We start from the raw sequence: 25,930 nt of genomic DNA, 5'->3' as shown, positions 1-25,930 counted from the left end.
TGGTGGCTAGCATAAAACACTAGTCATAATTAACAACAGTTCATGCCATCTTCACAAAAGCAACATAAACAGGCAAAAAGAAAGTCTGGACACTAAAAAGCAACACTACAGCAGCAACACAAGAGTTACAGGTTACCCTATTTAGTGGCTCAGGCCTCTGATAACACTCCAAGAGACTGAGGGGTTATACAACCTGAGGGATCTCTCCATGCCCCTGCTGATGAACAGAAGGACCTCACTAAATTCCAGGGATTTGTGTCACATCTCCCACCACTAATGATCACACTCCTCATTGTATTGTTCAGCACCCACAACAAAGGAACATGAAGAGGTATAAGGTATTTGCCCTCCATTTTCCCCTTTGCTGCAGTGGCTCAGTTTAGCCAAGCGGAGGCTAACTGTACAGCCAAATCTGGGATGCACGTTGGCTATTTAGACCAGATTGACAGCACACAGTGGATCAGATCATTGCCTCAGTGCTTCCCCAACAAAGATTTTCAGCTTCAGATATATAGCCTTCCCCCCACAGGTAACAAGGAATTTATTTCTGTGGTGAATGGGACAACGCATGCTTCCTTTCCAAGATACATTTAATTTTGCACCAATGTACAAAAATAACAAATTACTAAAGACGTAAACATGTCAGGGGTGCCAGCAAACAGATCAAAGCTGACATAAGAAAAGCAGACAGAGGGGTGAAGGGAAAAGAAAGAACAAAGCGGAAAAGAGCACAAGTATGTTTAAATGAATCAGGAGGGGATGGGGGAAAGAAGGGTTAAGAACCCTGGATTTAGAGGTAAAATGGAGCTGAGGAAGGAAGGAGTCATGATCTCATTTCATAACAAGAATCTGAAAATGTAGCTTGAGGGATTACAGGACAGCAGAAGTAGATATGCAAATATGTAGATGCAAACAGGAAAGATGGAAAGAAAAGAAGGAAAATTTCCTAATGATGTATGCAAATTTTTTAGTTTTAAAGAAGAGAGAGAGATTTGCAAAGAAAGAGAGGAAAGAGTTACAGCACAGCTGGAGCAATGGTCACTGAGAAAGGAAAAGATGTGATTGCCTAATTAAGATTCTGACTGTGCAAGAAGCCAATGTGTCTGTATGGATCAGAATTAATTAATCCTCTACTCCCATTAAATCCTGCAATTGCTGCTGAACATCCTAGGCATGTATCCTGCTCTACTGCCAACCAGGCGAGCTCTGCCCTTGCGCTTCAGCCGTGTCTGTGGAAATACAGTTGGAACGCAGGTAACCCAAAGGATTAGCAGGCATTACTAGGACTGCCCCAGAGCTTTGACCAGTCAGTTATAGGCCTTCCTCTGCAACCCCTAGCGGAAGCCCTTCTGAAGTTCAAAACTCAGCACAATGTGTTTCCTACACAGTTAAAGACAACAGGCTAACACAATACCCCACAGCATCAGTAGAATTTATTCTTATGTTTTGTTTCTTAATTGCAGAGTTTCATCACCTTTCACATCTTTATTTGAAACTATAAGATAAATAGCACAGATTATCCCATAATTTGGCTCTTCTTTATGCCTGGTTAAACAGATGTCATTAATTCCTTAAAGCATCTACAACAGCAGATACACTATTGCAATAGCACCGCCTTCTCAATTAAAACATTGAAGGGAGGGATGAAAAATACATTTGTGCCTATTTAGTGTGTCCAAAATTAGTATATATTTTTCAACATACTATTGCCATGTACCTTTGTTGCTTTGCTGCATGCCTTGAACACAGTGGTTGAACAGGGAGAAATCTAACAGGTATTACTCTTGCTACTAGCAGTTTTTTCATTTGACAGGCTTGATCAAGCATCTTTTGGAACCTTGTAGCCTGGTATCCTGAGAAAATAAGGTTTACATAATTACAGCATCTTGGTGTGTACATAGGCACCTCTCTGCCTCACCCTAATAAAATTCATTTCACCCGTCGCTAACAGAGGGCTTGGACAGTCAATTCCTGCTTTCACAAGGAAACGCAATAGCATAAGCTCAAATTTTTTGACATAGCTGCAAAGCCACAAAGAGAGGTTTTGAATACCTCAGCCACAGGAAAGTCTTAATGAGCTTCCACCAGTGGAGATACCAAAGGCTCAGCCACAATAAACTGGGCTTCCTTTGTCCCACTACTAACAAAATATTTTGGCAAAGAGTAGAGACAACCCTCAACATTGTCCTACAATTTCAGGGCAAACATTTTAGCAGGAAGAGAGATTTTCCAAATCATTCAAGAACTGGCCTAACTACACCAAGGGGAGTCTTGCTTGTAACTAGAACATAAGGAAGTGAGGCTGCTGAAAAGTCCACAGCAACAGTATTGGGCATTTTATGCATTGTCTGGTTTACCTGATGCTTACGACAGGCTCTAAAGGGAGGAAGGAAAGGAAGTCTAATGACCTGCTCTAAACCACATACACTCACTCCACAGTCACAGGAGGCTTTCCTGACAAAAAAAAAAAAAAAAATATCCAGCGGATGCTCATATTTCCGGTCACACATCTTTCTCTCAGGTCTGTAAGAAGTGTGAGGGATATACTGTGGCAGCGCTGGTCACCAGATGGGTGTCCTGAGAAGGGAGGATTCTCAGCTGCTAACATCCACACCACAAACATCTATCTAGCATCTGTCAGCTGCCCTCCGAATGTGATTCTAGTGGTCTGTTTGACTGTCATAAAGAAGCAAGTTATCAATCCCATAACCTCCATACCTTAAAAAAAAAATAAAACACAGGTCAGAGGTACTTCAGAAGAACTAATATGCTGTCAAGATCTGTGATCTCACCTGCATCAAAACACCTTGTCAAATGAAACCCTGAAGAGGATTTAATTTGGTTAAAAAAAAAAAAAAAGGCAAAACGAATCAAACCTTCAAAACCTTCAGGAAAAGGTTCAGGCAGTGCAATATCCTGTTCCTGGTCATTTCATAATAGAATCACTTATTTTTTATATCAACTGTTACTTTTTTCTGGGTTTATCTCGGTGTAAAATTAACCTTGTAGAATGAAAGGCTCATCACACCCCCCACCTTCCCCAAGAGAGTAAAGACAGGCCACATTTCCAGAATCGCGAGATTTAAATTAGCTCTTCCACTAACAATGCCCTTTTCCCCCGCCTAAGTGTGAAAGAGAAGCCCAATTTCAAATATTTTCACCAAAGGCATTAATCTGAATTTTCCCCTGCTCTAGCTTGACAGATGTTTTATGAAGAGCTATTGCTGTAGTGACTAGTTAAAGGGAAGACAAATATTACTATGATGATATGGAAGGGGATCAGAAAGGAAGAGGAAGGAAGGTATGTTACCACCACCGTTTTCTTTCCATGCTGTTCATACTCTTCCTTTCACTATAGGTCCTGCAGTAGCATTCTTTTCCTGTTGCAGGGTGGCAAGCTCTACTCAGAACAGAACAGCACTTGCAAGCCTCACAAGCAAAGCAGCACCTTTTGTGCTTAACACAAAATGCAGAAGAGCCTCCCAAGAAATGAGGCACAAATATTTAGAAATGCGTAAAAATCCCTCAATAATAATGTAGAAAGCCCCTACTTATACATTCACTAGATGCTTCCAACAAATGGGAATGATCAACAAGTGATCTTGAAGGCATGACACATGCCCACCTGAAAGAGCACTGTGCCTCAGAGTTAATGGTCTGATCCAAAGCTGACTGGAATTTTTCCACTCACTCGTACAGGCTTTGGATCAATCACTGGCAAAAAGTCTAATCCCCAGTATAGCCAAGACAGCCTTCAGTATCACACAAGCCTTCCCCAAACACACTCCAATGTGCAAGCACTAGATTTATTCAGCACTGGAAGGGTGGAAGAAGGAATATTCATTTATAAGGAGGGAAGGGCAGGGACTGTCACAATTTTGAGCCTAGTCAACCGAGGCTTATGGACTTAGAGAAATACAGCCAGCCTCCAGCAGATGAATTCTAACAAAATTTTAGCAAATGGGTACATTATTCATGAAGACAAAAGCCTCTGGAGAAACAAACCCGGAGCTGATGTAAAGCAGCTATTTTAATCAATAAACCTGTAGCAGAAACCATCTGCACCAGGCCTATTTAAAACCAGCCATTTACAATTTAAAGGCCAAATAACAGTCTGTGTGCAGCAATTCTGTTGGTTTTTATGACAAACCTCCTTCTTTGTAATGTAAGCAATGTATTTCTGCAAACTTTTGGATTCAGTCTGACAATAGTTGCCTGTGACAAGAGGAGTGAAAAAGCTTTCAGATTAAACCTATTCTTCTCATATTGTGTGTACATCTCTTCCAAACAGGAAGTGGCATTCCTATTGAGATTTATTCCTATATTCTCTGATTTTAATCGAAGAAAATTTTTAGCATATAAAGTAGTTTTCAAATAAAGTTGAGGAAAGTCCCTGATTCAGCAATCTGCATCAACACCTCTGAGACTGGCGAGTCCCCTGCAGCTCCAGCTGCAGACAGTGCCTCATATCTTACTGGCAGCAAGACAGAACTGCTTGCTTTCCTGGTCCCTCAGCATCTCCAACTTGGAGGCATCCAATAAGAGTTGAAAGTAATGCTCAGCCTGATCATCACCATTTTCTACTAAGGCACTTGACAGAAAATAAAAGCTTAAGAATTACTGAAAGCTTACCCGCACTTCCTCTTCAACCACATTCATGCCCAATTCAGTGACCTTGACAGGCTGGAGAAGTGGGCTAGCAGCAACCTAGCAAGTTCAACAAAGGCAAATGCAAAGACCTACACCTCAGGAGGAATAAACCCCTGTAACAAGACAGACTGGGGGACTAACTGCTGGAAAACAGCTTTGTAGAAAAGGATGCAGGGTGTTAGTGGAGTACAAGCTGAGCATCAATCAGCAGAGTTCCCTGAGACAGCGAAGGCCAACAACATATTGTGCTGTATTTGCAAAAGCACAGCCATAAGGTACATGGAAGTGATTTTTACCCTCTGCTTAGGACCTGTGAGACTTGAGAACATGACAGACATTGACAAACTTGACTGAGTTCCACAAAAGGCCATGGAGATCATGAGGGCATGTGAGGAGACACGTAGGAGGAGAGGCTCAGGGAGCTGGGTTCATTTAGTAAGGCTCAGGAAAAATCTTATTGCTGCCTTCAGCTATCTAATGGGAGAGTATAAAGAAGACAGAGCCAGAGTCTGCTTGAAGAAAGAGAAGGAAGAGAAGCAAAAGTCACAAGCTGGGACATAAGAAATTCAGACTGGCTATTAAGAAAACATCTTTACCGTGTGGATGACCAAACAGGGGAACAGTTTGTACAGATAGATTGTCGAATCTCCAGCTTTGCAGATATTCAATAATCATCTGGACAAGACTCCGTACAACTTTATCTAACTGGACGTATTTTGAGAGAGGGTTTGGGTTAAATGACCTTCAGAGGTCCTTCCCAAACTAATTTTTTCTGCAATTCTGAGTCTCTCTACAAAGCTTTCTGCTTCTACTACACTAGCTTTCCTGCCATTCTTTCCTCTCAAACATTTCTCATAGACAATGGCCATACTGTCTCACACACGTGGGAAAATGCTGACCAGCAATGCTCCCTGGATCTAAAAAATTCCATTCAAGTTATTTATTATTTTGCAGAAATCCATTAGGACATGTCCTGTTAATCTGTAATGACAATCTGGAGAGCCTAATTTTTTCCAACCCTGCTAAAGGCAAAGAGCAGTATTTTTTCTAGCATGTCTATAACTTCCTTCTGCAGCCTCCATCTTCACCTGCAGATAAACCATTGCCTTAGGCTGTTCACAAGAACTCCAACATACAGGAATGTAGCTTGGTGCTTCTTAGGAAAAAAAAGGCAGCTCAGATGTATTCCTTGCTGTGTCTCAGGCATGTCTGTGTCTCTTATATTGTTCCATATCTTTCCTCATTACTGTCCAGCTTTTTATCTCTTACCATTTCTCTGTCCACTGTAGGATGCGTTAAATGAAGGCTGGCAACGCCACAACGCCGCTATACCTGAAGTTGTACTGACACCCAGAGGAGTTGCCTGGGAATTGCTGCTTAACAAGGGAATAAAAGATTTTATTGCAAAATCAGCTGTAAACCCAAACATGCTTAACCTTGATTTTAAAAAGAAGAAGAGAGAGATGTTCTAACATGTTCATCTTGAAAAAGATAGTCCTACCTTGGAATCAGAGGCAAAAAATTACCTAAGAAAACTGGCTTGTTATTTCCTTGAAAAAGAAGGTGTTTCCAAATGACCAGTAAGATCACTGTAGGGTGATTTATGGGTTGTTTGTTGGTTTTGGGGTTTTGTTGGGTTTTTGGGGGATTTCTTTTAATACTTGGCCTCTCTCTTATCACCACATAACATCAAAGTGTCTCAGGAAAATATAAGACATTCATTTTGAAGAGGATCTGATCCAACCTTCTTCGAAATGCTATTCTTCCATTTCCAGATTTGAATTATATCTTCAAAATCCTCACTGACCTACCTGTCAATTGCTTGACAAGTTTGTGGGGCTAAAGGCAAAGGAAAGGCAGTAATGGCCCTAACCCTAAAAGAAATAAAGCAAGATGTAGCCACACCATGTAATACTTTGGCAAAACAACAGACTGGATGTCAAGGGACTGGATGCTGTTTGAAACTGCTCAGGAACTAGAGGGGCTGGGTATACACACTGCTTTAACATCCTACATGAAAAGCAAAGAAAGATGTTAGGTGCAATCAGGTAACAAATCATCTGACCTCTTTTCTCAACAACACATCTGTGTACTTTCACTTTTTTTCCAAAGAAAGATTAACACAGACAACATTTTGCTATGACTTCAACATTTTATTTAACCCAGAGAAAGGAATTATTTTGGTAACTGCAAAGCCATGACAGCCACACTGCCAGCACATCAGGTATACTCTCATTCAGAAGCCACATCTCCACTTGACCCTCAGGCTAGATGTAGCAGAAGCGCATCAGCTGCTTAGTATCGCAAACCACCACCCAAATAATCTTAGAGTAGCTCCTAAATTGGCCTAAGTCATGTGTTTGCTACCACAAAGCAAACCAGTCACTCCTGACAAATTGCTTTTAGTGGGTTTGGGAGAAGAGAAACAAAGGAACCCCTCAGAAACAGATTCTTGCAATTATGTTCATAAAGAAGTGGCCTGGTTTTCACAAGTGCTAAGCACTAAGCAATCCTCACTTGCCGTCTTGCAAACAACAACAAAAAAATCACCTCAGTTAATGTGCATACAACACAGGTCCTGCTATAATCCTAGGCAGAGCAGAAATGCTGACCTCTTTACACCCCTGCTGCTGACTAATTAATGAAGAACAAACCTTGTAATGGGAATTTCAGATGTGCTTTTATGCTGCACTTTTAGATGCCTGGCACAGAAAAAATAATCTAGGAGTCAGGGTTACACTGGCTCCAAGCCACCTCTGGCGCTCTGATTTCAGCTCCTAGCATAATTTAGCCAGGTCCATCTGTCCCTGCCTGCCCATGGGCATCAACACTGCCAGGACCCAACCCCTGTTATGGCCCCAGCTCTCAAGCATTTCCCTCCTCTGCACACACCTCTGTACCAGAACTGCTAAATGCTCGCTCAGTCTCAGTGACCAGGACAGAGCCGTGGGGTTTAGTGCCCCTTCCCCAGTGCAGAGGAGCAGCAAGGAAGGAGGGACAACATTTCTCCTCCCCATTTGAATGCTATCAAGCTTCCAAAAGTTTCTCCACTCACCCAAGAAATCCTTTGACAGGCATTTTAAGAAGAGACTGTACCTCCTACACCCTGACATATAGGCACACAGACGGGGACCAGGACACACATCCTTGAGGTGGAAGAACAAGGGCAGCTCCCTGCAGAGGAGCCATGCCAAGATGCGCAGCCTGAGGAACATGCTTCCTGTCCCTCAGCAGTTCCCAGGTGAACTGGAGAATCCCCAACTCAACCACATTTAACCCAGCCCGTGTTCACAGGTACTTTCTGTTTCAAGCAACATTTTACAGAAGAAATAGACCTCTTTCATGCACACCTCCCCCAAGCAAAAACAGCTCACCAAAATATTTTCCAGCAGCCCATGAAAAAAAAACCTCAGTTTGGGTTCATGGATTCAAGCCAAGGGTCATGTTTAAATATTGCTCCCAGCCTCATCCAAACACTCTGAACTTCGTGGGTCTAAAATACTAAATTACAAACTTCAAAGGATGACCTATTTTCACGTGACTATGCTTTGCCTCTAGCTTTTTGTTGCACAGTATTGTGACACTTTCCAGCCACAGCTAAAATCTGAACATACAAAGTCTAGCAAAGGTTTGACTTTTTGGAGTTTAACACTATTAACTGAGGCAAAGTAGTACTTCTATGTGATAGACTAGACCATGTTATTTTACCAAACTACATTTCTGTTCTCTTTGCATGCCTGTTAAACCAGAACTTAAGAATATGAACAGGGTATCAATAAATACAGTCTGAATGCATATTATGGCCTGTCCTAGTGTGAAAGCTTGGACACACCATGTATTTCAATGTGTGTGTTACATATGTATAGAACCATGTTTCGTACCAGTGCCCTGAAGCTTATTAGTTTTGGCTTTGATAAGACAGCTCGGTACCAAGCGAGAGCACATTAAGAACTGGTCTCCTCTCCAAGCAGATGGCAGCTCCTTATGGCAGGGACAGAGCACATGGACACCAGCTTGCTATTCCTGTACAATGCTCAGAAAACTAGGACTGGGGGGGTGGATTTTTTCTTACTTCAAGCCTTACAAATAAGTAACAAGTACACACAAATACAGACATACTATTACCTAAAAGCACAAGGTTCACTTCCCTTCCAACTGTTATTGAACTGGAAGCCTGCCATGCTGGAAAACGTTCACCCTGCATTTATAACCGTGCTTAAAGCAAGCCCAGAACAGAGGCTTTCTTTCTGTCAATCAAAGATCAAATTATCAAATGTCATTTTCTTTTACCCAGCCAAATGGAAAACAAGGGTACAAGAAGTGACTGTCTTGATATGTTTCCTTGCCACCTTGGCTCCAGAGCTGCTTTACTTCTCAGTGCAGATTCTGCTTCACAATCCAAGGACTAAACTGAACAAGCAAGGATGGTAGAAAAGGGGAGAAAAAAAAAAGGATAAAGAGAGTTGTAACAAAAAAAGAGAAAAAAGACCTCTACTGCTTCAGCCTTGGCTAGCAGCCAGAGTGGAAAGCAGATTTATAGCTGTTATTGTAAACAACTTAAAGTAAACCAAGGCACCCAGCTATCTGTACTCTATCAACATCAATTTCATCCTTTAAACACACTCCAACAAAAAAAACTTATATTCCACTTGGAAAACTCTTTTTCATTCTCTTATCTACTGGAACTATTCAGAAAGCATTTTCAAGCCAGATGGTAGTTGACTTTTTCAACTTTTTAGGCGTAGGTAGGTCTCTTTGTCAAGCATGTGCATATTCCGCTGCTTAAAATCACCCTAAGGAGGAGAGGAGAGCTGGACTTCTTGCATTTCCCTTTTGGAAAGCAGAATTCCAGTCAAGATGCAAGATCTCTCTAAAGAAGCCAATTTGTAATCTCATGCTTTGCATGTCACTGTCTGCCAAAATAATTTGTCAGCAGAGTGAATTTCCTCAGCTGTGCATCAGGTGTTGAGATGCTACAAAAATCATTAAGAACCCTCATTCTGAGGGCTTGGGCCAGGTGGGTGGGAAAAGAAGTAGTTAAAATCCTACCCAATCCACTGTGGGGAGCTACATTTTGAAAAATAAAATTATTTGATAATAAGTACTGATGAGGAAAAAAAAGCATCCTACAGGATGCAGTACAGGATATACTCTATTTCTGCCACATATTGAAAGGGCAGAATCACAAACCCACCTCATCAGATATGCCTACTCTTGTTAAAACCCCTTAGCACCTCACAGCAAAGGCTGGAAACTTAATTCTGGAAGAAAATAAACACTATTTGCATTATACTCACATACATATATAAGGCCACATGCATGCAAATCTAAACCAGATTCAGATTTCTTCCTTTTCCAATGATGGTTAACAGGAGCAGAAGCTAAAGACATGTCTTAAAGCTCAGTATTACTGTGAAAGGGGTTGCCAGGATGATATGCAAGTACCAAACACTAATGACTGTTGCATAAAATGTAATAAGTAAAACCCTTTTTTTTTTTTATACACCCCAGTTCTCTGGAGACAAGGTCAGACTTTGGCAGTAGCGACATAAAAATACTACAAATTTTTGAGGTGATTAAATAAGGTTTTCCAGGTATTCAATCATTTACAGGCAATACCCAAGTTGCTGAAAGCTCATGTTAAACGGTTTTCTGACTCATCTGATTCTCACTGTTTGCAAAGGTCCCTCTGGTCTGGTGGGTGCAATCACCATGGAGCCATGGCTCATCCCCTGCCATAGCAGGCACTGTACGTGGTGACACCTTCCCAAGTCCTGCTTCCGTATCTCCAGGCATTAGAGCAAAATGCCATGATTTTCCCATGCCCAGAACCATCCCTGAGATGGTACCAACATGGCTGAAGTAATGCAAAGCCTCTTGAATACTGAGTTGAGAACAATTGTTCTCGTGTTTACCTCACGTACAGTCTGTGTGTCACACGCTCTGGATATACCATAAAACATCCCTCACGCAGGCCAGTCTTTGAAAAGATATTTTGGTGCCGACATTCGTCTCCATCCCCTGCGATGTATTTTCCCCTCTAAACTGTGTTTGTATTTCAGCAGTTGAGTCAAGCTGTGTCTACTAACCAGACATGTCCAAGAGCCCCTCCTCCTGGCTATGGTAGGGATGAACATCATGAGAACTAGAGACATTGCTTAGGGAAAGTGGACATGGATTAAGTGACAGTGTGGGAGAGGATCAAAACTAACTTGGAAATTAATGTTTGTGCAGGTAAAAGTCTTATTTCCAGTTTCATGACAAACTATTTCATAAATTCATATATATTCTGTATCTACAGCTGTACTTGAGGTTGCTGTAAAAGTAGCTGCAGAAGAAAAAAAAACAACTTGTCAAAAAATTGTAAAAGCTGGACACTCAAATTAGCTTCCAAATAGTAACAGATACCAGCAGCAGTAGTTGTCCTTAAGGAAACATTTGAAATCCCACAGGCTGGAAAGCAGCACTGGGCACTAAACAAGATTTTTCTCTCCTGTCAATCTGGAAAGACTATGAATTTCACTGGGATTTATTTCTGTCTGCACTGCTACAGTCTCCAGATTGTTCTTGTATTCAATGACTGTACCACAAAATAAAAATAACTATCCTGGTTTTGAGTAGCTCTGTGCTGAACTTACTATACAGAGAAAATAAGAGATTCAAACTATTTCTGGAAAGGTTTGATTTTCAAAACATCGGGATCTCACAGAAAAAACACGGTCCTATTTTCAGCTAAATTCCACCATTTTTAAGAACCTCTCCATTGTCTGCCAGGCTGGATTTTTTTCCTGGATGTCAAGAAATGAAACTTCAAGACAAATTATTCAAGCAATGCCAAAATTCTGCTAGATTTTATTGTTACATTGTAAATTCTTAAGGGAATGAAAAAGGGCAGAAATACATCTTTTCAGAACTGCCGGCACATATATTCAAGGCAGAATTCCAGAGGAAACCAATATTTATCCTCTTTTTCCCTACTGAAAATCTCAAAAAGCAATGAAGGTGGATAAAATCTTGAAGTATATGGAGAGAATTAATATTCACAACAGGAGCATAAAGTGCATGAAATTCATTATTTCATGTACTGGGACACTAGAGTCTAAAAAAATTAACAGGTATCCTCTTTTATCAAAAAAAGTCTCCAGAATTGGGTGTGGGGAAAGATTTACAGCAGCAACTGCAGAAAATATCTCCTAATGGTGGTTAAATTGTAGATTCCATCTGAAATGCACCTGAGATCTTAAGTATTGTGACTGCATCACACTGACAACAGTGAGAGCTTTCAAAATGCAGGACCCGACCCCACACTGAGATGCATCACTTTTTCTCACTCAGTCTGATTCAGAGAACTTGTTTTCCCTCAAAACAATTTCTTATCCATTTGCTCTTTTTTTTTTTCCTTCTTCAAAGTACTTTCCCTATTTAACCCATGTTTACCTTTCCCTGAACCATTCTCAGTCCTCTTTACATCACTTTTCCTCTTCTTTGAGTCCTCATCTTTCCTTTCACTAACACCTCTTCCTTTTTAATATCACTTTCCTAGTGAAAGGTGGAGAGCTTCTTCAGGAAAATCTTTCTCATGACTCACTTTAAGGTAGTGAGAGTGGTACCTTAGAAGCTATTGGTAAAACTACCTAAGACAACAGAAGAAAAAGGTAAGGCAAAGTCAAGCATAAAAAGTCACTGTAATTTCTTGTGCTCTAAATCTATTATAAGGACTACACAGGAAGATGAGATGGTCATTTATGCCCTCACTGAAATAAGATTTGTTTGAAAGCAGTCAGTACTCATCTGGGATTTTAAACATTTGAAAGTACAGGTGTACAAATAGCTGGCTAAAACATACACACTTCACTCCTGCGGCTTAATCTTACAAACACAGCTTGAACTAAATCTGAACCAGAAAACTAGTTCTGATTTTCCTATCAGAACACACCAGGGCAGACTATTCTGCCTATTTAAGAGATGATGTTGAGTTTTCCAGTGCAAGGTTTTAGGGAAACACTTGAATGTTTCAAGTCTTCACTAACCTTCGCAATTAAAGGTTCACTATCACTAGGCAGCTCCTGCCTAGCATGTTCAAGTCCTAAGAGTCACTGCTTTGTATTTCCTTAGCTTTCACTAGATGAGCATTCCTTCTTTCTACATGCAAACTTGCACCCCTGGTGCTCTTCTGACCTTGTACCACACAAAGATTTCTCTTATTATAAAATCCCCAAACCATCTTGTGACATCTATACTGTCACTCTGATTTCCTGGCCAATGATCTGATTCTTGTGGCTGAGTTAGAACACTCAGTATTCAGCCTTTTTCTTCTTCCCTCTTTAGAACTGTTATTATTGCCTCATAAAGCAGTGCCTGGGTGGTATTACTAGATAATTATTTTCTATTTTGTGTAAAGGGCTGCAGCCACCTTCCAGCCCCTACAGGCATTTTTTCTTCCTCTCCCTGACAGGACCAGATGGCATCCTAGCCAACCTTTGCCCACCCTTCACGAGCCATGCACACAGCTCAGACAATGCACCTAGCAGCTTTGGAAACACATTACCATCATAGCTGGACAGATGCTGGAAGAGTGGTTGTTACTGCCCCAGACAACGGGAAAATTAATTCCTTTAATTAAAGATGTAGGTTAAACCTCTTCCAAGGCACAGTCAACTTTTCATTTTTGTATGCTGTTGTGATTTTTATTTTATTTTCCAGCTGTCTTACCATAACAGAGTGACAAACACATAACTAGGAAGAGAAGTGCATAGTCAACAATGAATGTTTACACTAGGCTATGAGAGAATGGTTATCCCCATCTCACTGCACCATCTGACCATAGGATAAACCAGGGTGATGAGCCCACTCGTGTTCAAAGGAAGGGTCTAATTACATGCTTGAGTGGAGGCAGCCCAGAATACTTAGCATTTTTTCAAGATCAAGCACCGGTAGTTCAAGTAACTGTCTTCCCACTGGGTTTTTTTGTATTCATCTTTCACACTAATTTGATGTTCCTATTAAACTATGATCTGCCCCAGTTCCTGCTAACTGCATCAAGATGCTGTTACATGTCCTGTCCACTCCACACATCGATCACACATCAAAGAGCTGTCAGAAAGGGAGCAAAACATGAAAAACTATTGATCAAAACCACGTGAAAATTAACTACCATGAAGCTCACTTAATTAAAAACAAAAGCATAAATAATTTTCTCTCAGAATGACCCTTGCCTCAAAACCATTACATTCAAATTACTCTTTACCCCAATGGCTTGTGATCAAAAGCAGCACCAAACTTCATTATTTTTGGATCACATATTCTCTTTTTTACCTCTATTGGTGGAAATCATTTAACAGATATCTCTATTTGCATACCTTGTCTTTTTAGCTATACTCCTTACTTGTCAGAAATAATTACTTCATCTTAAAGAGGTTTTATATATATACATATATATATATACACACACACACATATAGCAATGCCAGAGACACTAAGCAGGCTGCAGTCATACTACAACCAACTGTGGTCTAATCTGCTCCTCACATCAAAGAGGCTCACTCCCAACCCCTGTTTGGGAAAAAAATGACCACTGAGAAAACAGACCCAGTGAGTCAACTGATAACACTTTCTCTCACAGCAAGTCTCCTGTCACTTGCCTTAGTGACAGGCTGTAGGGTACTGCACTTTGAGCTGGAAGTTCTGTACAGTATTTTGCACTAGATGTAAAACACTGGTCATTAATGAGTCTTAAAAGATTCATGAGAACTCCATGTACAGGATAAATTGTCCCCTCTGTGCTCTGTCATATTCCTTTTTGTGAATTTTGGTAAAATCCTTTCCACATGTTTTATTTGTAAAGTAATTTCTGGAGGGACAAACCTCTGTAAAGAACATGTGAGCTACTTCAGCTGCCAAAATTTAATGGTACTTTCTTAGGTTTTTCTTTCAAGTGCCTTATTAGAAAGATACCTTTTTTAGGTTGTAATGTCAATCATCCCGATGCCTGGAAATGCCAGAGCTCATGTCATCTGACCATAATACTCCAGTCCTGTTGCACTCAAGCATTCTGACAAGCTTTAATCACAGTGCCACCCACTACTGGACTGGACTCTTCCCTCTGTTTAAGTAGAGGCCTGCTTGATATCCTTTTGTATTTTGTATATGCAGTGCACAGCCACAAGATTTATTTATTCCACACTACCAAAACTGTGTGCAGAATGTAAAATGAATCATTTTCTCCTAAGCATCTCTGACAGACTATCCCCATGGTATCCGAGTTTCTTGTGTGTGACCATGAAATTTACCCTCGCTGTGCTTCTCTAAGGTGAGGTTGCAGTATTATCTGTATTCTGCAGCTGGGAAATTGAGATTCAGAAGGAAGGAAAGCACAAACTTTCCATTCATTTTGGTAATACAACCTGAGGCACACAGAAAGCCAATTTCTCAGTTTCCAGCCTTTTACTCTCTTTCAAAGTTTCCTTGTAACTGCCTCCCAGAAACCCAGCCTACTTCACAGTGGACATGAATAGAATGAGAAGCCCGTTGTTACTGGTCATTTGTGGAAAGTTTGTTTTAAATCTCTATCAGTCAGAAATTCTGTGAGGGAAGAAGCCAGTTCTCCAGAGCAGCATTCAACTGCCTTAACTGTAATAATACTTTGCTCTCTCCACTGCAGTCCCCTGCCTTATTTACTATACACTGCCAAACTTGGCAGCAAATGAGGCGGTGTCTAAACACAGTTCAGAGCTTGCCCACCAGTATAATGAATAATCTGCAGAAGCCCAGAACTCCAGATTCTGGAGGGAAACAACCACAGACCTTTTCCCCAGGTCCCTAATATGTCTCACTCACCTCTTGCCTTATCTGTATCCCATGTCCTCTTCCTCTTTTTCATTATTCCCATTCTGATTTCCTACAAATTTCTATGTCCTCTGTACTCCTAATTGCTAGCTCTCATCCCCTGTCCCTGTTCCCCAGGGTCCTGCACATACTCCCTTTTTGCTTCTATTCCTTTGGCTCTTCCAATCTCTTTTCCTGGTTCCATCATACACTTTTCCTGACCCATCTCTCTTTGACCATGACTGCTGCTTCCCTTTTCTCCTTGCCACTGGAGATCAGGTGGTGAGCAGCACAGCCCCCCTTTCCTTCAGCCTGGTGGACAGGCCTGCAACCAGAATTTGGTAAAGAGGGGCATAACTACTCTGTGAGCAAATGCAGATGGAAACTTTTGCAAGCAAAGCTCTTGAATCTGAGATGTCTACAACATGCAGGGATGCTTTTCTCAATACAGCAAAAAGCATCTTTCCATATTATGGTGTCACTTTGTTGAGATGCCAAGCCTCCAAAATTTCATTCCAGTGAAGTTCATTCCACTACCCACACTAAAATGTCTCAGGAAACAACTACTGGATTAATTTATTTTAAATAAGGTAATTTAAAGCATTGCATTTCCCACAAATCTTGTCTTCAGAAGCAGACTTTTTCTTAAAGTTTTAACTTTAAGAAAAAGAGAAGGAATCAGTCAAAAGCTGAGTCTTACCATGAAAAATTTCAGCCAAAACAATTAAAGTTTAGTAAAACTATAAAGGAAACAGTTCCTTATAGCAGGCAGTGACAGGTACACTTTACTATGGGCAGTGCTACTGACTTTGCTTGTAATTAATAAGTCTACCCCAGACAAACATAATTGTTCCTGCTAAGCACACATTTTCAGTCATGCTGATGTAAGCAAAATTGTTCCTCATCAATGAGAAGTTAGTCCACATGTTGTCACCATCTCTCCACACTGCCTAAAAGTGTCTAGGCATCATTTTTCTCCCAGCTCTGCAAGCCCCATGTTTCAGGCCCTGCCATTCCAGTCTGGAAAACTGCACCACAATCCACCATCCTTTGCACTGCAAAGAGGACAAAACACACCTGATCCAAAACCCCTCAGGATAATGGGAGAAAACCAGGTCAGTGTTTCCTGGCAGTGCTACCCAGATTGCCCTTTCTTACATCTCCTTCTCACATCAGCAGTTTCCATTTTGCTGGAAAGTTTCCAGTTTGGAGCCACATGGCTATGCAGCCTGCCATCCACATTGCATCTCATCCACATTGCATCTGCCCTGGAATTAGACTCAGCAGGCGCCTTACAGCCCCGTTCCATGCACATCTGAGACAGAAAGGCAAAGTGAAAGAACCACCACATGGTCCCTATTTTTAATTTTTCTGTACTAACTTTTAAAACCTGACCATAGGGATTCAGATACAATACAACAATACACAATACAAGTGACGTACACAATTATACATTACATACTTTGGAGGGAAAAAAAATATTTACACTAGAATTTTTCAAAGCCAGCAACAACGTTCAGACAGGTGCCTCCCACCTAAGCTTCAGTAGGGATTATGGACCTACTGCTGGTTTTGAAAATCTGAAGTGAAAGGACCGAAAAGCTGAGAACTACTTCTAAAATAGAGTAAGAGATGACCTTACACAAATCTGAACATAGCAAACAGGATTGCAGTGGTAAAAATCTCTTACGTGAAGGAATTATCATTAACAAAACCAATCTTTAGTCACCCTACACTGACAATGATATATCTGTTTCAAGATTATATAGAAACTATTGCCTACATCTTTGAAAATAAGCAGCAACTGTAGAGGTTTCTGCCCTGTCACATTGCATCAGAGATACCTTAAGGGCGAGAGCTTCAGTCTCTCATAACAAGTTGCCATGAAGGTTCCCTCAGCTGGAACTTCAGGCATCCAAAATAATGTTTTTTACTTTTGAAAACTTGGATCTAGGTTTATTAAGAGTGTAGGATGCCAGAGCAATAAAACATATAATAATGGAGAAAGGAAGAAATGGGAGGAGCAAAAGGGAAGCAACGAAATGACTTCTCTAAGTTCAGGACATCAGCACAGTTCATTAAGCTTAAAGGAGCCAACGAGAGCTGCCTGTGGTGATGGTGACAGTGCATCATCAAGCAGAGAAATGCAGAGGGCTCTTACTGCAGCATATGTGTCTGGCTGGCGTCCTTTTGTTTGTCAGGTACCTCGTAGTGTGGGGAAATCTTGCCAAGGCCACTGTCACTCAGCATCCTCTTTCGAACCGCAGGGTTCCACCGATCTGATATTCTAGGGAGGGAAGAAGGAAGAGAAAGGCATTCACCCCTCAGAAATTACCTTGCATGGTCCACTTTGAAGCTATCTTACACTTACTGGTTCCCAGCATCTTTCAACCCTTGGCAAACTTGATTAGCTTAATTCACTATGAGCATGAGGCTCTTGCTAAAGATGAATTCCCAAAGGATGAGAAGAGAGGGAGACATTCTACCATCGTTCTTAGGCACAAAGAGGTTCAGGGTCTCATACAGTGGTATCGTAGCCTCAACCATGGAGAGATGGGTTTTGTAACTTATCGATACAGATTTCTGTTGGGAAAGATACAGTTGGGGGTGTAAGGAGTTTGAAAAGTGTCAAAGTCCGTTAGTCCTTCTGTGTGCTCCAGGATGCCTAACGGAGTAGATGATATTCCACTGTCCTTCTATCATTACCATGGCTGCATCTGATCCTGTCCCCAGCTCCCCACCTCAGATCTGCCCTCCCATATCTCTCAGTCCTTCAGAAAAGGGGACCAGAAAAGAAATGCCCTACTCTAATACAGCTTCTGAAGGTCAGATCCCAGCACCACTCACCCAGAGGCCTTCCTGGTGGCGTCCCCACCTGCTGTGACATTACCAGCTCCGGGTCCAGAATAAAAATCTCGTCCTGCGAAATTTCTGTCACAAAGTGCAAATGTTCCTGTTGGAGTGACACAAGGAATGAATATTAAACCTGAAGCATCACTGGTCTCTCAAAGAACCCAGATGGCTCCAGGAAAGCCGGGTGCACATCAGGGTCTCTGAAGAGCATTCACGGGACATCTGTGTATATACTTAAGTGCACATACATAAACACACTCGAAAACCAATGCCACTGAAGTCACCAGCAAATGCTTCACTGATTTCAAGCCAAACAAGATTCCCAACCAGAAACCTTCACATTCACAGGCTGTTCTTCAGTGGCTGTATGTTATTCAGATGAAACCTGGAGGTCTACCCAGGAAGCCAAGGTTTGCACTTCTAACTGAGGCCCAACACCTAATATCTGCCCTCCGCTGATGGCTGACAGTTTTCCATTGTTTGGGGGTACTCTCCCAGAGCTCTATTGCTTGTACATCCTGGTTTCACATCTCCATTACCAAAGTTCTCCTTCTCAGTCCCTCTTTGTTGTTTTGACACAGAAGCTTCATTGTCCTTCAAAAAACACCGAACGTGAAGAGGCCTGTCTATGCAGGCAAATGGGCAGGAAACTGCCCATCGTTTGTGCACTGGGACCATCACACAATACTGATCTTTTCCCCGCAGAAGCACAGGACAAAGGAGGAAGAGAGAAAGATGACAATTTGTACAGAGTCAAGTATTAAAAAATGCTGAATAAGCCAAACAGAGTTGCATTGCCCAATTGAACCTGTAGCAGCATCTTCTTTACCATTGCTTTCCAAATGTTAAAATATAACTTCATGAAAGCATTTATACAGCTGTGAGCAAAGAAGCCTCGTGGTAACTACACTGAACCTGGGACCTCTGAACTAAAGCCACGGCTCCTTCTGATTGAACTAAACCACCAGCTGCTTTTGCTAGGAAACAGTCAGCTGTTCATGTGATTCAGAAACCATCTACACCCTTCTCAAGGGGACCACATACAAACGACCACTATGTGAAACAGTTTGCACTTAAAGCTGAGCTACTAATTGGCCTGTTCTGGTACAAACCAGCAACACCGAAAGCTCTGTAACATTTTCTAAGTGTCTTTCAGAAAATATAACCAGATTGTCAAATCTATATTGCATGTTTGAATATATCAGATTCAAACATGTAATAGAGCTACACGCTCCTTTTGGGCTTCCTCAGGAATATCTGATGCATCTCTGTTCCTAATTCTCAACCTGTAAGTTTACCTTAATTTCCATAATTACTCCATGTCACACACAGAGGGGTCAGGACCTCTAGTGACTAAAAGCATTGGTGAAAAGATAAACTCAAATAGTCTGGTGTCACACAGATGCCCTTAGTAAGGCTTGATAAGGTTGACAAATGTAGAAAATTCTGATCTGTACATCAGATCAGTTGTAAACAGAAGGGCAGATGGTCAGCAGATATAAGACTTCAGTGAAGCAATGTGAATTATATCGACTAAAAAACATCCCAGTTTTTTTCTCTACTTTTCATGGGACATCAGTAACATTGTAGAATACACTGGAGGAATGGCAGATAATTCATTTTAAGGTGCTTTTAACATAGCTTTAAAAAAAAAAAATCTATAGAAACAGTAACTGAATAAAGATTTACCTGAGATCTGTCAATGCGGTAAAAACGATCAGCAGAAGTTGCTGCAAGACAGAGAAACAACAGAGCTGCAGTGAAGAAAATGTTCTGAGCAGAACTGCATGGACAAGACGGGCTGAGCTAAAATCACCACCACATAAGACAACCCCTGTGTCAGTGAACTTAGAGCTCTTTCACAAGAACATAATCGGATTCATTTATTATGTCCACATTCCTATCCCATTAAATGGTGAATTTAAAGGTGAGGCTTAACAAAACAATATTCACTGAAATTATTGACTTGAAATAAATATTTTTAAAAGCGTATAAAATGGATTTCAGGCTTGTAAGAAGAATTGATTACATTAAAAATGTGACAGAAAAGGCTTCATTGTTCAATGAGGGTATAGCAAGCAGATCTTGAAACTGATGGCTCTAATAGGATTCATTCAAAATTTGAATCTAAAGAACAATAACATGCTCGGGAGCTCTTTGTAAATCAAATGTGTGGCCACAGATATTCACCCTGAATTACCAATACCCCAAGGAAAATCTATGTTACTCATGAAAAACAGATGAAAATAGAGGAAATGCACTAAATAAAGCACCTAATATGAATAATGTCACTGCCAAATAATTTGTATCACTAAACCCAGAGGTATTTCATCATGTACAATGCAATTCATCAAATGGGATTTTGTTGTTTCTGCTTTGCATTTACTTTGGCCAGTGAGATCAGGTTCGTTCATTCTGGAGTTTCGACACAAGAGCACAGAGATGCAGCATTGTAGTTTTTGGCACTGCAAGGGAATATCAAATCCCTAAAGACAAAAACTGAATTCATGTACCCACCCAGCTTTCTCCAAAACCCAAGCAGATTCTCAATATGCTTTTTATCATTTTCCCTCATGAGAGACAAGGAAGAGTGATTAGAAATTGTCAAGGAGAAATTGTTTTTGTGTATAACAACAAAAATTTCAGTCCCCACATGCTGAAGCTTTTGCAAAAACAGATGCCATCCATTTTAGCTGCTAATTCCAATGCTCTGGAGCCTGATGTGAAGCCCCAGATAAGCCGTCTGCTTTGACAAAGTCTGGGTCAAATACAAGTGCTGCTCTCCAGGGAGTTTCACGAAGTGCATTCTTACAGGGAAAGGGAGGTGCACTTCTGTCACTTGAACACTACAGTACCTAAACACTACAGTATTAACTTGAAACCAGAGTGAAGAACGCAGCCATACCAGGAGTAGCGTGTTGCCACAGTGGGCTGCACTCTGAGCCCAGGCGGTGCCATGCAGTAAGTGCTGCTCATCACAGCAGAGACACCAATAAACCAAACCGCTAACCACCCTTAGAAGATCGTGCCTCCTTGGGGTGACAGAGCTACAGCAGACATTATGATTGCTAGACAAAGGGCCTGTTTCATTTTTCAGAGGTGAAAAGGGGGGACCCAGCCCCATTTTTTACCCACTCAGTGTAACAATAAGGAACAGTTACCCCTCCATGGTGATATTCCTGAGTGTGTTACCCTACACATGCCCACCAGAAGCAAGCAGCATGCTAGGCACAAGGGAAGGGAGACACACTTACCGTCTAGGAAGCACCATCTAGGAGAGAGCCTCTGAACAGAAAGTACTCTGGGGAAGGAGCTTTCTTGGTCCTGGATAGAGCAGGGAAATGACATAAAAAAATAACAAACTTCTTCCTCTAAAAATGACTATTTTTTAATCTCTGCCTTTTTTTATTTTACTCTACTGACACTGCACAATGTGCAAAATCTACATAGGCCATGCCCATTGGATTTGCTCCTTACTGACATCAGGGTTCAACTGCAATATAGAAGACAGTAAACTGGTACGGTTAGCTTCAGACACATCCTTGGCTATCCTCCTCCCTTCAGCTCAGCAATTCCAAAAAGCTTTGCATCAAAACCAGATCTCTCAGCTGTCTACAGTCCCACTTATTTGTGGGGACACAGGAACAGAGAGGAGCAAAAGAAAAGGTCAAAGATACAAATCAGTAACAAAAACCAGCCATGACTCTTCATTACTATATTTGTTTCTTGTGTGTATGTCAGCTTCTCTTATTCTAGCTCAGTATATTTCAACACACTTTCCCTCCTCTACTGATCTGCTACTCAAGGTAATTGCGCACCTTGCCTGTTCCTGGTGTGTCCTGAATGCACATGAGGGTAAAAAATAAAAGCATTATTTTCTGCACCCCAAGTACAGAAAGCACAGACCTGAGGACCACCACCAGCCAAGCAAACATACATCCTACATCAACATCTTCCTGCTTTGGCTAAAAACACCTGTTCCTTGGGAGCCAACAGACATTCTTTCAGTAACCAAACCAAATGACTGGGGAGGAATTAAGGTATTCTTCCTAACCTGTACTCACCAAGGGGTCAAACAGGCGGCCCCTTGCTTTTTCAGCTCTCACTGAGCTGGAGAGGCAAAGGGGACCTCAGAAAGCAGAGGGCAAACATGGCTCTGCTCCATGCTGCCAGCGGATGGCCAGCCAACTTCCTAAAGCCACTGGAAAACAACATTTAAACCCAAATAGATTTGCACAGGACCAATCCAGCACGGATCTTGGGCACACACCCAAAATTTGTATAGAGCCAGACTCTATTCTTATTTATACCTCAAGCAGTAAAATCAGCATATCTGCAAATTATGAAAATTCAAGAACGTACTGGCTCAAAATTAAACTTTACTCCTCCTTCAGACAACAGAGTGGTATAACAAATCACAAGGCAAGAAAAGGAGAAACAATGAGGAGGAAAAGTACCTTTGAGAAAAACATTGCTGTGCTCAGAAAGCACAGAATGTGAATAATGTGCATATACAAATACCCATAACATGGACCTAGATTGGTGAAAACAGACCAGGATACAATGATATCTCACTGGGATGTCTCAGAATATCACACAGGAGCCCATCACCTTTCCTAACAGCAGCATGTAGGACAAATTATTTTCATATAGGGAACTGTACAGCTGTATGAGGTCAGTAGTTGTCTGAAGGTCCAGCACCAGAAAGTAAAGGCTGGCTGGAAGAACACATTCCAAAAAGAGCAATCACAGGTTCTCATCCAGAACGGACAACAGGGCTATAAAGAATTAACCCCCAGCAGAACTCAGAAATTCACCACTCCAGCCTGAGCTACAGGACCTTTGAGAAAAGCACCCAGCCTAAGTGAGAGACTCTGCATGGCACAAAACCCATAATTCCCTCAGGCAGCAAAAACAATGTGCATAGTTTGAAGGAGGAAAGTGAAGCTGCTTTATATACAAGAAGAGGAAAAGTGTATAAAAACCACAGTTACAATGAAATGTTATGGTGTATCAAACACTTCCAACACATCTGGAACATTCATACAGATTCTCAAAGATTTGCAGTTGCCTATATATATCCTCTGCTTTTACTGCCTGGTGCTTATATCATTAAGAAAACATAGAAGGAAGAGTTGTTTCTCAGCAATTTATCTTACTGGTTTGCAAATCTGACATATTTCTAGAACCTCTGAGTAGCCACGTGTGAGAAAAAGTTAGGAAAACAATGAAGAACACATTGACAGAATGACAGGAGTTTCATGAGTACAATTCCTCAGGCTGTCCAGACATGTGTCAGCAAGATCATAGGGAAGAAGCAGTTTGCTTTCTTCAACCTGGGGAAAACCTCAAAGAATGCTGAAGGAAATTGTCATTTCAGTCTGACTGGCTAAACCAATTTTCAACTTGATCACAGAATATATAATGCCCTCATAAGTTGAGGCAGACATTGCTATTTGATTTACATATTATTTGATTTACTTGAAGGTATCTGACACCGTTTCAGCCACCTGAGAGAAAATGAGGTCACACACCAGTTCTTGGCTTCCACAGCTTCCTGGTCAGCAGGGTACCTGCATGCACTGTTTGCTGTTTTCAGGCAGCTCTGATGAGTACTAGCATTTTGATGGACACTCATTTCTCAGCCGGGTGAACGTGTATCAGTGCCTGGCATGATGCTAAAAAATGTAATTGATTTCATTAGCTTTTGCAAGATTCATCCTATTAGCTTCGGCCTCTGGGATTTCCTGGAACCATCTATTATTGCCTTTTCTTTCTGGTGATCCAGGACAGAAAAGCAAAGATGTTCCAGACAACTCATCTGTTGTCTCCTCAGTGCCCCAGAGTTTGGCTATAGTCCTGGCAACACATCTTGTCTGAAATGTTACTGCAGACACATGCAGATTTTGCTTGATTAAAAAAAACCAAAACATTTATATCTTCTGATGCATGATACCTATAGCTACCCTGATAAAAATAAAACAGCTTCAATTCTCTCCCATATTTAGACTCAAAGATTTACTTGATCACATAAGCCTTGCTCTCACATACAGGTTTTGTCTCCAATTTCTGTGCATTACAGAAGAGATGAAGGCAACAACAGCATGACATTCCATTAAGTGAACTATTTCAGCACATGGGGACCAAATGACATATCTCAGTGGTTTAAGCATCAGACTTAAAATACACCTATACCTTTCTCTAATATAGGCTTATGGAGTAGTGGGATGCTTTGGTTTACTTGTATTGCAACTGAGGCATATGTGGGAGAGTTAAGGGCTTTCTGAAATCCACTAGGTTTGCTAATGTCTATGTATCTACATGCACAAAGTTTTATGTGTCTTAATATTTATCCCACTATTTGCAGAAAGGTGAGGATTGGGATAAAAAAGAAAAAAAAAGGAAGAAAACACCCAAAGATAACAGTGCATAGTAAAAATGTAGATGATACAAAGAGGAGACATGAGTAAAAATGGATAGACCTAGCAGAATACATAATGCTGGAAAAATGAAGATAGGGTAATGCTGGTAAATATAAATTTGAGTCACAAATTGCACACAGTGATATGGTCTTTGTTCTACAGTTCAACTGCAGTACTAGCTTAGGAAGTCTCAGGCCCATGAGAATATTTCATAAGCATTAAACTAATTAGAGAAACAAAACAGAATGAAAAACAACCCTAGCATCATTTTTCTTATTTGCATCTGAGCTTGCTGATATTGGTTTTGCTGATGCCCCATGTTTTGAGCTGCAGAGGAATCATGCAAGAGTATTGTATTTATGAGACCTAAACATACCTTATTAGTGAGGTAAGAAAACAATTCAACTCAAGCACCTTATTTATGCCCTTTATCCCCTGCTCTTTTCTCTTTCTGTAATATGTAGACAGATACCAAAAAACATGGAACAAACCCCAGATTAACCTAACAAGGTAGTTCATAGAAATAGCCCCCTGAGAATAAACCAATATTTGAAGAATCCAGGATAAACAAGTACTGAAGACAAAACACAGAGGCGGGTGCATGCAAAATGTAGCATCATAAATAATTGACAGCATGTTAGGGATTTCACACAGAAGGGTGCTAGAGGAGATGGCTAGGCAATTAATTCATATACTGCTATAACTGCAGAGGTTAGAGCCAAACATGGGGCTGATTTCCAACATTTTACACTTTCTTTTGGCCTTCTCCATACACACAGATTTAGTTCTTCATTTTACCTCAGGCATTTTCCTACACACGGAGCAGTCAGCAGCCACTTAGGTTAATTTATAATGAGTGGAACAGAATAATACATGCTGTTTTATTAGCCAATTCGCTAGACACTATCACTGCTCTAAAACTCAGTTCCAGGGCAATGATTGATGTAAATGTCAAAGAAACGAGGTTAAAATTGGACAGAAAAGCAAACCATGAACTGGTATGAAGACGACAACTCCAGGAAAACCTGCCAAATTGCATTTTCACATAGTTTCTTCCTGCATTCAATGCATTTACAAGCATTCTGACCAAACTGGAATTCCGTATCACTCAGGTAATCATGAAGCCCCAAGAAATTAGCTGCCATTTCACTACAATGGGTTCCCGTCAGCTGGATCTCTGC

At 41.0% G+C, this 25,930-nt stretch overlaps 1 protein-coding gene across 1 annotated transcript in view; it reads right to left on the bottom strand.

The window, feature by feature from the left end:
• DGKI (diacylglycerol kinase, iota) overlaps positions 1-25,930 on the bottom strand; it is a 124,261-nt gene that overhangs the window by 31,233 nt on the left and 67,098 nt on the right. Inside the window, exons 22-25 of the mRNA XM_010156558.1 lie at positions 21,582-21,651; positions 20,017-20,057; positions 18,276-18,427; positions 17,636-17,761 (exon numbers count right to left, since the gene is read on the bottom strand). Coding sequence (XP_010154860.1) covers positions 17,636-17,761; positions 18,276-18,427; positions 20,017-20,057; positions 21,582-21,651 — 389 coding nt within the window. The remainder of the gene's footprint in view (positions 1-17,635; positions 17,762-18,275; positions 18,428-20,016; positions 20,058-21,581; positions 21,652-25,930) is intronic.

The sequence above is a fragment of the Eurypyga helias genome, unplaced genomic scaffold, assembly GCF_000690775.1.
Source record: "Eurypyga helias isolate BGI_N326 unplaced genomic scaffold, ASM69077v1 scaffold11328, whole genome shotgun sequence".
Lineage (NCBI taxonomy): Eukaryota > Metazoa > Chordata > Aves > Eurypygiformes > Eurypygidae > Eurypyga > Eurypyga helias.
The sequence above is the reverse complement of the archived record's forward strand: the minus strand, read 5'-3'. Positions and strand labels throughout refer to the sequence as shown.